The sequence below is a fragment of the Festucalex cinctus genome, chromosome 14 (assembly GCF_051991245.1).
Source record: "Festucalex cinctus isolate MCC-2025b chromosome 14, RoL_Fcin_1.0, whole genome shotgun sequence".
NCBI classification, from domain to species: Eukaryota; Metazoa; Chordata; class Actinopteri; order Syngnathiformes; family Syngnathidae; genus Festucalex; species Festucalex cinctus.
In genome coordinates, this window is record NC_135424.1 from 17,502,597 (window position 1) to 17,517,073 (window position 14,477).

Genomic DNA, 14,477 nt, shown 5'->3' on the forward strand with positions numbered 1-14,477 from the left:
CTAGAAATGAAGTCACAACTCCCCTGGTGAGAACTGCACATGATCATTTTCCAACTTTGGAGAAGTTTGAGCAGGAGAGGCCATCTTGTTGAGGATTAATATTTCTCACATTGACTCAACTTTCTGACCTTCGCAGACAATTAAGTGTCATGTGATGTCAATGCTTATACGATACACCTTGTTGGCAATGAGGTGTCGGTGACAAGCTGGTGTTAAAACATCCAGGAGTGAAATTTGTGACAGAATTGGATCAGGCTCCTATTGAACATTTTTAGATGTCAATAAAAAAAGACACATGAGTGCAATATGACAGAAAGACATGTCGACCTTTAAGCATAGTTGATATTCATTTTTGAACAAACACCTCTAATGACATGATTCTAAAGGTCCTTACAATATTGCATTTAAGAGTAAAATCAGTGGGTGGGGATTTTTTTTTTTTTTTTTTTTTAAATCCGGAGCTATTTAGGACTAAGTTCTCCCCACTAAATTTATGAAGTAAATATGATGCAAGATTAAGCAAATGCTCATTATTATATAAGAGGAGCATTTGTGGGTTAAATGTTTTGGGGCTTTTTGTAACCGTTCCTGTGAGGTTTGATTTGTTTTTAGGATTGCATACTTGGCCAGATCAAATACTCCCAGGGGTCTTATATGGCCCACGGGCCTTAGATTCCCCTCCGTAAATAGTTCCCTAACCACTGTGCTTTTGTTTGGATATGCAACCAATTTGCAATATTTCCTCACAGCAACAGGGCATGGTTATGCACCTTCCTCTTGAAATTCTTTTGTATGTTTATTGCAAATTAGGTAAACACTGGACAAAGTTGCTATTTTAAGGTACAGTTACCACATAGTTGATTTATTTTATTATATAAGACTAAGGCAGGGATTTATATATATATATATATATATATATATATATATATATATATATATATAGATATATATATGCTTGTATATATATATATATATATATATATATATAACATTTCAATAAAGTCTGGTGGTGTTCAGCCCCTCCAACAAGGTTAAGAACCACTGACTGGTTTAGCTAGTTACCGTTACGTGCTCAAACAATAATTGCTCCTAATACATATTTCAGTTCTTGCCACTTCATCCACTTTTTTTTTTTTTTTTGACAGCAACAAAGCTAAGAATTTTGTTGAGCATCAGCACACTCCGACTCTCATTCCTGTTCTATCTTTTGATCCAGATATCATCAAAATATTACAAAATGCGGATACCATTGTGCTTTTCCTATCTGCAGTGCACTTTCCATTAAAAGCCCAAACTAAAAGCAACAAAAGCTTTCTCTCTCTCTCTCTCTCTCTCTCTCTCACTGGGACTAAATCTGATCAAGGGCTATGACTGTGTGGTGCAAATACTGCAATTGGATGACTGTGACGTCAAAACTTTGACAGCTGCTGATCTCAGATATGGAAATGTCAAAGAGACCTGGTGACAAAGGAGAGAGACTATTAAAAAGGCCCTTTGTCACGGAATCCAAAGTGAAGAAAATTGAACCCAAATAAAAAACTTTGACAGAAAGTAAAACTGAAGTCGAGCATCTTAAGCTCTGAAGCTGTTAACACCAACTTTCAGCTGCGATTGTAACATCTTTATCTTTAAGCTTTACTCCTTGTTCCATTTCCTTATTTTTCAAATTTCGTGAGTAATGTGGTTACCGTAAATGAAATAATGGTGTTAATTAATCTCATTACATGACTGAAGCACTATTGATTCTGTCTATCCATGTTTCGTGCCTCTGTGTAGGACACTGTCTCGGGCATAAGCCTGCTGAGTTGGCAAGCTAGCATCGTGGCCAGGATGCCCGCTCTGACAAGGATTACTTGACTCATTTGGTCATTGATGTGACATGGAAATAATGCCACAGACAAGGTTGAGATAATGCCACTGCTGCAAATGGATGCTACCCTGTTCCTCGCATATCTAAATCCCAAAACATTTTTTTTTTTTTTTTTTTTGTGGGCGGCTATTTGTACGTACAGACCAACTTTGTCTGAGACCAAGACGTGCCTGAGATTAGAATTTATGACGAAGAGGGAGACACAACCAAGACCATTTTAAAAACCATGACAAGGTTGAGCAGAAAAATACCTTTTTTTTTTCCTCATGAAGAGTTAAACAGAAACACAGCAAAATTACTAGTGTTAGATTTAACATTGAGGGGTATATTCACTAAGAATGCACTGTGTCCGGTAGTAGCGCAAAATATTGCACCACAACTGCACCCGCAGTCTGCGCTCAGTTACCCACCTATTCACTAAGGATATTGCTCTAATCTTATACCGGTGCAAACACGCCCACAAAACTGACAGTTTGCAGCAAATTTGCACCTGATTTACCACACATGGCAATGGTTTTGCGCCAAGAACATGGTTGTTATAGTAACAGTTGGGAGAAAGATGACATTATCAGAAAGCGAGGTTGGACCGAGAGTAAGCGTTTAGAGCGCCATTAAGCTGTACAGACCAGAGAGGACGACAACGACGTCATTCATTCATAAAGTACAAATTATTATTGCAATCATTTTTTAAAAATATATTTTCAGAGGTTGACGTGGCAGTACAGTATGCATCTGGCACATAAAAATGATCGCAAAATGTCTCCCCGCCATTGCAGATCAGCCCGGGTTACGTTATGTGTCCTAAATCAACATTGAGAAATGTCTCCTTCTCTCTCTCTCTCTCTCCTCTCTGCGTGAACAGCCAGAGAGCGATGGTGCACCGTGCCATGCACTGCTGTCATGATCCCGGGATTGAGGTTGCGGCAAGTTAATACATGCTTCCCAAAAACGTTATTTGCGTCACACAAACTCTGTGTGGCTATTTGCGCTGGCGTTAGTGAATTAGATGCTGCATATCAATGAGTCTCATTTGTATTGGGGTGGGCATATTTTGCGTCAAATGTATGCAAATTACCTTTACATATGCGAAAATAACACAGGTGCACCGTGTCGCAATCTGGTTGACTGTGCACTTAGTGACGGATTTCCCCATCTGCGCGTGTTTAGTGAATTAGGCGCTCCCGGATTGCTCCATTTTTAACGGTTAGCGCTGTGCAAACCTTTAGTGAATAGGCCCCTGAGAGTGTCAAATCCACTGATCTATATATATGACTGGATGGCCTATAGGCTAAGACTGTTGAGGTCGTGAGGCCGCCATATTGCTCCTCCCAAGAAACGTTTCTCGGCATACTATACATTTACAGTATCAAAATTGGAGAACATTTGAGACAGTACGTAGTTTTGACTACTGATGAAACAGCATCAACTGGGGGTTCGGTATCTTGCTCAAGGATACTTTAACATAGTCACACTGGCCTGGGATCGAGCCCACACTCTCATAAAGAATATAATATGGAACTGATTCTGCTCGTGTTTTCTGTTTCTCAGTGGGAATGTCTGCACCAGTCACAGAGACAAATTCCTAGTAATGTGAAATTTATTCAATAAAACCTGATTCTGATTTAGTTGTTTTGTGAAAATGAGTATCTTGAGGAAAAGCAAATGTAGCAATCACAAGTTGACAACACGGATTCTGCTTTTGTTAACTCTGTTCACAGCCAATTTGTTAGTGTAAGCAGTGCACATCAGCAGAGACACACTTTCGATAATGAAAGCCATGGGGAAAAAAAATCATCCTGACAAATGAAAAAAATACAACTTTTGGCCAACACAACAGTCTATATGAAAAATTTCATGATGGAGTTCATCTTGCATCTTTAGTCTAAATTTAGTTGCATCTTGCGGTGTTTACGTGCGGCCTGTTTGGCTTGAAGCCAAGATGAAGCTGCAGCAGATGCTTCTCACCACTCCAAATGTGAATTATTGATCAGCCTTGATTCTGTATGATATTCCAGAGGTACATCTTGTAGAAGTGCTCCACCAAAATTTTACTTACATGAATGTTGCAGGTGAAAAAAAGGAATTAACATAACCTGATCTTAATCCTTTCAAATCCTTTACTAACCACTAAAAAGATGAACGGAGTTTGTCTTATTACGTTGCACAACTTTAACACTATTGTTCACCAAATTCTTTATGCTTCTCTCTAAGTAGCTCAGAGAGTAAATCCTTGTTGAAACAACATAAGTCTTGGCATTGCAGTTAAAACAAATAAAACACATCCTGGAAAAACAATTTGGTTTTATATCATAATGTATTAACATAAACAGGAGGAACCAACAACTAAACGGGATATTTATTCAGTATTTAAAAGGCTGAGCGTTCTCGGAATGTGTTAAAACGGCGGTGAGATGCGGTTAATCCTGACGTGGCAAATTCCAGATTAGTGAAACCCTTTACTACACTCCGAGGATAATCTGTGAAGGAACACAATTTAAAAATCAAGAAGATCATTTGGCTCGCTACACTGTGGTTAACATGGATTTAGCAGATTTGCAGCATTAAATGGCAAGCAAAAGGTACTGGAATGTCATTCTGAACTGTCTCAGTCATAGATTAGAGGCAGATTGGCCTCTTTAAATTCTGGAATTAACGGATGTAAGAGATCCCAAGGGCCATATTTCCATGCGCAAGTCTAGCGCAAAGACTGGCGACCAGTCAAGGGTGTAGACCACCTTTTGCTCAAAAACCCCTGGGATAGGCTCCAGTTTTCAAGATTGGTTTTGATCTCGAGCTCGGAATCAAAGGCATTTTTACTCGGTCTTGTCTCAGGTGGGCTCAGGATTTTTGATCAAGAATTTGTTTTTGTTGCAAATGTAATGACAAAAAAAGATACTGGTTATTTTGTTCTGTTGTTTGTGTTTTTTCTTTGTTGTGTACAGTCTTGGTCTTGTCAGTCTCTCTAGTCTCAATAATGTCTTGGTCTCGGTTGGTGTGGTCTTGACAACAGCACTACTAAATGGCATAGAAAATGGATGGGTGGTATTATTTTAGTAGTACGGAGAGGTGTAGAACTTTTCTTATTTGAGATATTTGCTTTATGAGACAAGATATTATCCTGGGGACTCGGGTTCGAGTCCAGGTTCCGGCCTTCCTGGGTGGAGTTTGCATGTTCTCCCCGTGCCCGCCTGGGTCTTCTCCGGGTACTCCGGTCTCCTCCCACATTCCAAAGACATGCATGGCAGGTTAATTGGGCGCTCCGAATTGTCCCAAGGTGTGCTTGTGAGTGTGGATGGTTGTTCGTCTCTGTGTGCCCTGCGATTGGTTGGCAACCAGTCCAGGGTGTCCCCCGCCTACTGCCCAGAGCCAGCTGAGATAGGCGCCAGCACCCCCACGACCCTTGTGAAGAATAAGCGGTCAAGAAAATGGATGGATGGATGGATGGATGGATGGATGGATGGATGGATGGACGGACGGACGGATATTATCCTGTACATTCCATGCCTAGTTCGACAATAACTTAACAGAATTGCTTGAACTGCCAAAACATTGGCAAAATTCATTAAATTGTGATGTCAATATTTGGCGAAATTCACAATATTACAATACAACATTCATTGATGTTTTCGTAAACATGATTCCTACAAAAAATGCACTTGGTTGTAGAATTTCTGACTTGCTAGATTAAAGACCAAAGATCCAAGTATATTAAACAAACCACAATTTAATGGAGAAAATATCGACTATGGCGTTTCATCCTGAAATTTAAAATGCGAAGAATGTGTTCTAACATAATGATTTTGAATGTCTTTTAGTATCCAGTAAGAAAGCCGACTGTCAAGTATAAAAGTGTCCCCACAGTCTTCTAGCTTTCAGCAGCATCCGCAAGGTCTGACACTGGGTTACAATTAGCGCATTGAGCAACACATAAACAAAATTCACGTCCTCACACTTGTATTGTTTGAAACAACATGTCTGACAGATGGTATATTTCCCCTGCTCAACGGGCCTCTGTGAGCGTCTCCTTTTTTAATCGGACCAGCCGACTGTGTGCAACGATAATCACCCCGTGGAGTCATTTGCCGATGAAAATGACTGGGTGTGGATCATAAAATAATGGAGGTAATAAACACTGGCTTTTTTGAAAGTCATACAAACACATGGAGTTGTCCCTGTTGTGTCTTTCCTGTACTGAAATAGACCAGCTGCCTTCAAACGGCACAGGAGAGGAGAAAATTGTTCAATCAACAATATTTTGCGAAAAAATGGCATCCTTAATGAAAACTGTTCCTGTTTCCTTTAACTATTTCTTGACAATAATATGTTACGTGTGACCTCACTACTAAACATAACATTCTGATTTGTGGAAGATGAGTTATGAAACGAAATCCAGACATTTTTATCCACCTCAGGCCAATTTGCCACTTGCTAAAGATGACATCACAGTTGCTCAAGGCTCAGACAACGACCAATCACAGCTCACCTGTTTTCTGAAGCTGAACTGTGAGTGGTTGTTACCTGACACCTGAGCAACTGTGATGTCATTTTCACTCGACAGCAAGTGGGAAAATGGCCGCCATCTGATATTGATAAAAGTTGCTGGATTTTACTGCTTAACTCCACTAATGCAATATTAAGCAAAATACCACATTTAGACTAGTGGGGCTGCATAGAACATATTGTAGTCAAGATTTTATTTTTTAATAAATAAAAACACTGCGATTGGCTGGCAACCAGTCAAGGGTGTCCCCCGCCTACTGCCCAGAGCCAGCTGAGATAGGCTCCAGCACCCCCCGCGACCCTTGTGAGGAATAAGCGGTCAAAAAAATGGATGGATGGATGGATAAATAAAAACATACGGTTAATGGTTACACTATATGGACAAAAGTTTTGGGTTTTAGGGACAGCTAGCCAGCACACCTATCGGAACTGAAACTTGAATAAACGATGGGTCGACAGTCTACATGATTCTTTGAGTGTGGCAATTTTTGTCTTATCATCCAGATGAACATTTTTGAGGTCACAGCTCATAAATATTAGACTCTTTGTTATTGTTTTGGTCAGATTCTTTCCACGCCAAACTCATCGAAGCAAGCCTTTATAGACTGAGGGATGGTCATGCTGGAAAAGAATTGAAACCCTGTTTTCAAAAATACATTTTAATTAATATTCTTTTTTATTTGGGTGAAACTAAGACATATAGTACATCATCTGATTGAAAAAATAATTAAGAGGTTTTGTCCATACAATGCATACAATCTAACAACTGTGGTCACTGAGGGTAAAAAAAAAAAAAACTTTAAATCTTGCAGGGTTCATTTAGAATCAAATATGCACAAACAGCAGCTACTTTACTAAAGATGCAAACGAAAAAGAGAGGCGCCTGCATGTGTTTACAACACGCACAAACTAAATGTGGGCTGAGAGGATCCAGCACATTCAACAATGTCATCCAGTAAGCCTGCATTATGTAAAATGTGGGCAAGCAACTGCTTCAGTGTTGTGCATCACATTCAGCACACTGAGTCATGGGATTCCTTTGTGCCTCGGCTACAAGCAGCAAGACTTCCAACCAATATGCTACATGAAGATTGTCCATTAGAGCGTGCTGCACCATTCCAGTACATTGAAAACATGCTCTACATATTAACATCATTCTGCAAGAGTGCTGGCAAAAGCAATGACAGCCAGAGAGTAAAAAACACCTTCAACCAACATTATCTATAAATCTAAAGAATTATAAATATGAACAAACTATTTGGCAAGTGCAGTCTTGTGTATCTTGTCCTCAGCATGTCTTTTCTAGCTAATTGGATATTGATTAAATGCTGGTCCATGTAAAACTGCGGTTGCGTAACCACCTCTATACGGTAGCTGCAGTTTGAAGGAATGACTGTCATGAGTCATGACTGACTCATATCAGTTTTGATGTAATCCTGGAAGCATCTCCTCAACAGAAACACTGCACATCCTAACCAGTACTTTGCTATTCTTGGTTCTACAAAAGCACACGACCACATATTATGCAAAGTTTGCATCAGAGTTGCTTATTTCTCCATGTCAAAACAAGAATCCGCTGGGCTTTGATTAGCAAAGGATGGCTCATGTAGGTGAAGTGAGTGTTCAGATTGTCATATTCCTCAGCATTTTGCTTTATTTACATATTTTAGCAATGTACCAGTCACAAATGAAATGCATTGGAAACTGGTGGGATTCAATACCTCCAACAAGTTTAAGAACTACTGCCCTAAGGAAACCCTTGTCTGGAGCAGCAAAAATCATATATGCAAATGTTTCCGTTTTCTGACATACCCGCTCATAAATCTTGGCAATTTCAATTATCATTGTCGTATACAACACATGGATATTATAGGTTTTCACATACGTCTGACTAAAAAAGGCCAATGTACCATTCTTCAAGACAAACCTCAAATCCTTTTTAAAATATTTTTTAAACCTCTTTTATAGTCATATCAATCTTCTTCAAACCCTTTGATATTATTATGCTGTAACAGGAACAAGTTTCTGAATTCTGGCGGACACAATATGCCCAAGGGTGCTGATATTTATCATCTCTACTCCATTCGCAATTTCCTCTAGGCTTAATTAAGCACACTAACTCTACATTAGACATTGATATTTTTCAGAAATCATATTAGCCTCCAAAAGAACCAAATAATTAAAGCTAAATGGGAAATCCTTATTAAGACTTCAACCTGAAGCATTCTGTCTTTATGTGTTAACGGAATCATCATTTACTCCCTTAATTTCCTTGTTTACTGAATGATATGAATATAAATCTACAACTTGCTTGGTTTATGAATTATGGTGAAAGCGTCACATGTAATTGAATGAGTCGGTACAGTTTTACTCACATTATGGTGTTGTCCCACAGTGCACAGTGAGGGTTGAGTGTTCCCTGAAAGAGACAGAAATAGGCAAAATGTTTACCAAACAAAAATGTAATTAAAGCAAACGATGACAACAATTAATCCTCATTATCAACACTATCACAACTGCAATTAACCTACGCCACAATGTATTTGTCCTTCAAGATATTTTGTCATAATGTCATTGAGAGATATATTGGTGGTCTTCATTCCCAGCCATTTTCACTGAAGAAAACCCCTTCGCTGCTGGCTGTTTTACCGGATTTTGATTTATTTTGCAAGGCCCACAGAATATTGTGTTATGTTGCTACAAAAACATCAAAACTACCAAAAGAAAGAATAACGTCTCTTCTTTCATCAGGAAAAAAAGTATGTTTGTATCTGCTTGTGTTTTGCAGCAATTAGCAATAGAATATAGCTTCATTGAATTTCACATTACTGGTGAAAACACTCTCAAAAAGAGCTTGTTGCAACATGGCCCTAGCTGATCTCTTATACTCTGGTGCCACCTGCTGGCCTTTTTTGTAATAACTACCATTGCTTTAAGCCACCTCTTCATGACAGAAGCTGCACCAAAGTGTGCTCTTGCATAAAAAAAATATAACAAAACTAGGGATGGGCGAGTACCGATACCAGGTATCAGTATCGGGCCGATACCAGCCTTTTTTCAAGCACTCGAGTACTCGTGACGCAGACGAGTACAAGCGACCGATGGCAGTTAAGTGAGTCCTCCTTGCCTGTAACTGGTGCTAGCTTGCAGGAGTTTTTCACCAAAACTTCACCGGTTTGGAAATACTTCAAAATTGTGAATCTTAAACTAAAAGAGCATTTTTGTGTTTTATTTTGAGCGTTAAGACTATTGAAGAGTGACTGCGCTGTTTTTTTTTGTTTGTTTTTTTTGGTCAAAATTAAAGGGAAATATATTTGTTTAAAAATATCTTTTAGTGATTTTTTTTATTTATCAAAATGTACTACTGGTATCGGCAGTTGGTATCGGTATTGGTGAGTACTGAGGGTCTCAGTATCGGTATCGGTCTGAAAAAAAGTGGTATCGAACATCCCTAAACAAAACATATAAATATGTTTTTGGGAGTGAAGGACAAAGTATATAAAAATAAATGTATCTACAAGTTTTTTGGGGGTTGAATGAGTTCAACAAACACGTGTTTCGGACAACTCATAAACATTTAATTACCTAGAGACTTAATTTTAAAAAGTGTGTCATTAAACATGTTAATGGCTAATCATATCAATATTTCCAATGATCAAACTGTGTATGTTAGCTCGTGGAAGACAATACATGTTAGATTGTGATTCTGCACTTACATTGGCCAGGTGTGCCAGTTCAATCTCCAGATGAGACTGAATGGCCTTGGGCTCCGGCCTGACAGTGACAGCAATGACCTTGGAGTTCACGACTGTGTGGTTCCTGAAACGCACAGAAAAAAATGACAGAAGGAATAAATGTCATTGTTTGAATTATCCTGTCTCCAACACTTTCTATTACTTTGTAGACTCGACAATAACTGGACACCTTAAACCTGCACAATCGAATAAGATTCCAGTACAAGAGCAATATCAAAAACATTGCCTTTCGAAGGATAACTATAAAAAGCATATTTGTAGACAAATATAATGTATCATTTTGGACAGCTTTTGAATTTTCTCATGCATTCAAATATAAAAGTGGACAAAAGCACAATGAAAACTCTCCTTGACCTGGTTGTTGGTAAGTGACCAGTTACTTAACACACATTAACTATGTTAACTTTGCCAAAGCTCAAGTAGGAGATGCCACTTACTTATGTTATGGCCCTTATTCATATCATTTATACATACATATATATATTTGTTACAAATTGAGTTTGTAAGACTCTAACTCCCTAAAGTAGTTGTTTGTTTATATGTGATCTGTGATTGGCTCTCGACCAATCCAGGGTGTAGTCTGCCTCTCACTAAGACAGCTGGCTAGCTACGGAGCTCACTAGCTAGCACCTGAGGCTAAACCAAAACTGTGGTAGGGTTTTTACTTTCTGGACCTGGATTTGCCACATGTTCTTAATAATTCATGATATTTGTGAAGACACTGATCATGTCCATGCATTTTCACATTAATTAAGATACTACGGAAGTGTAGAATTGCCAATGTGGAGTAAACATTTTTAGCTGGCGAGTATGTTCAAACATACTCGCAAATATGTTCGAACATACTCGCAAATACTCGCAAATATGTTCGAACATACTCGCAAATACGTTCAAACATACTCGCAAATATGTTTGAACATACTCGCAAATATATTCGAATGTACATGTAGGCTACATGCTACAAAGTTAGCATACTTTCCCATAATGCCACAGGGTATTATTTGTGCATGCGTGAGTGAAAACAAAACCCAATTTTTTAGGCATTTGGGCCATATTACCAATTCATTAGAAAATTAAGTAGACAAAAAAAACAGTGTGCATTTGTAACTTTTACGATTTATTATGTTTGCCGTGCATGATTTAGGTCCGTCTTTTTTTTTTTCACTCATGCATGCACAAATAATACAAAAAAACACTCCTGCTTGCAGTTTGGTAGAATACCATCCATGCACACAGTGCTAGATTTATGCTGTGTATAAAATGGAGCCCTAAACTGTTGTTTCAGTTTGGTGAAGAACTACAGCAAAGGGATTGAATTTTGTTTGTCTTGCATATTTTTCATAGCAGAAAAGCAATATGTCGAGTAATTTGAATTCAAAACTCCTATTTGCAGGCAAGTGTAATAAAAAAAAAAAAAAAAAAAGACTTAGCTACCAGTGTTTCTCAATTCCGGTCCTCAGGTCCCCCTAGCCAGCCTGTTTTCCATGTCTCCCAATTGCAACGCAGGTGAGGATCGTTATCAGGCTTCTCCAGAGCTGGCTGATTAGCTGTCATTGGAATCAGCTGCATTGGGAATTGGGAGACACGGAAAACAGGCTGGCTAGGGGGGAGGACTGGAATTGAGAAACACTGATGAGATCAAAATGTTGTTTGTCCTCTTCTTTTTTTTTTTTTTATTCACACACAAATACCATGTAGAAAGTAAAAGCACATATTACACAGAGGGGAAAAAAATGCCTTTTGTGTTAAGAATATCGAAATTCGACAGAAACCAGGTAGTACAAACCAAAGCTTTGCCAGTAATGAACATGATGCTTATTTTGCTCCTCTCCTTTCAAGATGTGCTATTGAAGTGGCGTTTCAAAAATCATCACTAGTTATTTTACAGTTGACTGAATAGTCTCTCTTTTCGAGGAGAGGTGGGAAACTGCTGGCTTCACAAAGGAAGGATGTCCTTCTAACACCAGTGGAGCTGAGAATATTTTTTGTCAGACCTTTTATATGCTTTCAATCTCTTTTCAGAACATACTGTAAAATAGATATCAATGGACTTATGAAACTGTGCAGTGTGCCACTCTGAGTGCACTTGAATGGCAAGAAGTTATCGTGTTCTTTTTAGAACTTTGCAAGCTTGACATTTGGCCAAAGGGAACCTCCTTAAGTCTGACACTTGGTTTTGATCAGCTTATCCTGCTGAGAGGTCTCACTGACAGACACACACACTAAAGCCAGGTGCTCAACATGAGAATGGCGGTCATCTGGTCATCGCGATGACTTCTTTTCTCATGTTTTCTTTTTTTCATCTAAGAAACTCGGGGCGCTAATAACCGAACTGCCAGGTCTCCCTCTGTTGGTCATGGATATTTTTTGTGTTTCTTGGATGGATTTTGACAGTGAAGATAAATTCCTTGTCTGTTTTTACATGGCCAATAAATCTGATTCTGATTAGCAGCCAAGTTATACACAGTGGTCTTACTTTGGTGACGGTAGCATGAGTCCAAGGGTCTTGTAAAGAACGGTTCCCAAAATGAAGACAGGTGATCCCTCCATGTCTAAAGGGAAACAAGAAGTAATAACAATAGTTAGTCAAAGTAGTAGAGGTAAAGGCGATCTTACATTTTTTTAATGAATTTTTAGTAGTTTATTTGCTGTTTATTGCAAGAGAATGGTTGAGACAGAAATGCAATTTTACATATCATACTAATAATTATTAATATTATTTGGGTTTAATTTTGTGACATGTATTTTCCAACTTATTTACTCTTCCAAAACGTGAAACTTTGAAAACTAAAAGAATGAGAGCAGTTGGGATCAAGAATGTGGTGCAGTTTCTTCCATAGGCATTTATTCTGTTATCTTTGATATATTACAGTTTAGGCAGATAACAGCAATTAAACTAATAGTCAAACGCCGAGTGCTTGAAAAGGAAGCAGGAAATGCTGAGCTGACTGTGACCGAATAAGCGCAACTCGTCAGATTGGCCTTCGATTGTGTTCAGAAATTGGCCACCGTGTGATTTTTATTTTCCATCTTTAATAATGGCCTCCAGGTTTGTCATTATGTAGTCAGTCGGAAATCAACTCAGTGGGCGAGGAATTGGAAAATAGGAAAGCCACTGCACTGAATAATATATCTGAATAAATGTACGATCAAGAGATTATTACTATCACTAGAGGAGGTTCTGTGAAATATTGGAAGACCAACCTGCAGTTTGGGAGACAAAAAGGGCCTTTGGGATGACAACCTTATCTTCAGAATTCCTAGCCCAGTCCACCATGCCTTTGCGGCCCTTCATGGGGAAGTTGATGTCAGTCATCACTGACACAGCTGGAAGTCTCTGGATGCTGGCCACTGCACAAATAACACAATCAAACGCAATATGTGTTGGTTAGTAGATATGAAATCAAAGCAGTTTGTGTGAATTAAAGTCCTTCTTTAAATCCCATCTGACACACTCTGGACTGGTCGCCAGTCAATCACAGGGCGTATAACGTGACAAACAATTATTCACACTCACATTAACACTGTCGGCTCTATTTTCGTAGGTTAGACAAGCCTGGGTCGGATAAAACAAACTCAATTCTACAGTTCACATTGCATGAAAAAACTACATGTCGCATATAGGCAAAAAAATAAATAAACAAGAATGAATAGCCTGTAGTGTGAACAAAAACTAAAACCTGGATGAGAAAAAAGTAAAATAAAAATCAGTCCTCATCTCTCAATTTAATCCCAAGTTACAAGTAAATGCCCATAAATTGAAAATTATTTTCCAAATACTGGATTAATTTCTTTAAACCTTTTATGTACTGTACATACTTTCCTTGTGGTCAACCAAATATAAAAACATCCATCCATTTTCTTGACCGCTTATTGACCGCTTAAAGATTCCTGACATCACATAGCTTCGGACTTCACATAGCTTCTTACCAGTTGAAACTAGATGCTGGTTACATCAGTTCAAAACAGACACTTGAACACACAGTTATTACCCTAACATAACCCTTGCCCCAACTAAAACACAGACAAAACACAGTCATGACATAAATTATCCATCCATCCCTCCATCCCTCCATCCCTCCATCCATCGCTTATTCCACTTATTCCTCACAAGGGTCGCGGGGGGTGCTGGAGCCAATCTCAGCTGGCTTCAGGCAGTAAGCCCTGAATTGGTTGCCAGCAGGGCACACAGAGACAAACGACCATCCACACTATATAAAACCTTATACCGCAAATAAATATGAATGATGAGTACATGATCCGAAAATATAAAACTCCCAAGTTAGTTGAGTTGAACGTAAACACAAACAATTGTTTAAACAATGGAAAACCCAGATTAACTCCACACAGGC

At 38.7% G+C, this 14,477-nt stretch overlaps 1 protein-coding gene across 9 annotated transcripts in view; it reads right to left on the reverse strand.

The window, feature by feature from the left end:
* adgrb3 (adhesion G protein-coupled receptor B3) overlaps positions 1-14,477 on the reverse strand; it is a 138,698-nt gene that overhangs the window by 29,504 nt on the left and 94,717 nt on the right. For all 9 annotated transcript variants that reach the window (XM_077494671.1, XM_077494669.1, XM_077494674.1 and 6 more), the window contains 4 exons: positions 13,330-13,476; positions 12,602-12,677; positions 10,087-10,189; positions 8,746-8,789 (listed from right to left, as the gene is read on the reverse strand). In XM_077494671.1, coding sequence (XP_077350797.1) covers positions 8,746-8,789; positions 10,087-10,189; positions 12,602-12,677; positions 13,330-13,476 — 370 coding nt within the window. The remainder of the gene's footprint in view (positions 1-8,745; positions 8,790-10,086; positions 10,190-12,601; positions 12,678-13,329; positions 13,477-14,477) is intronic.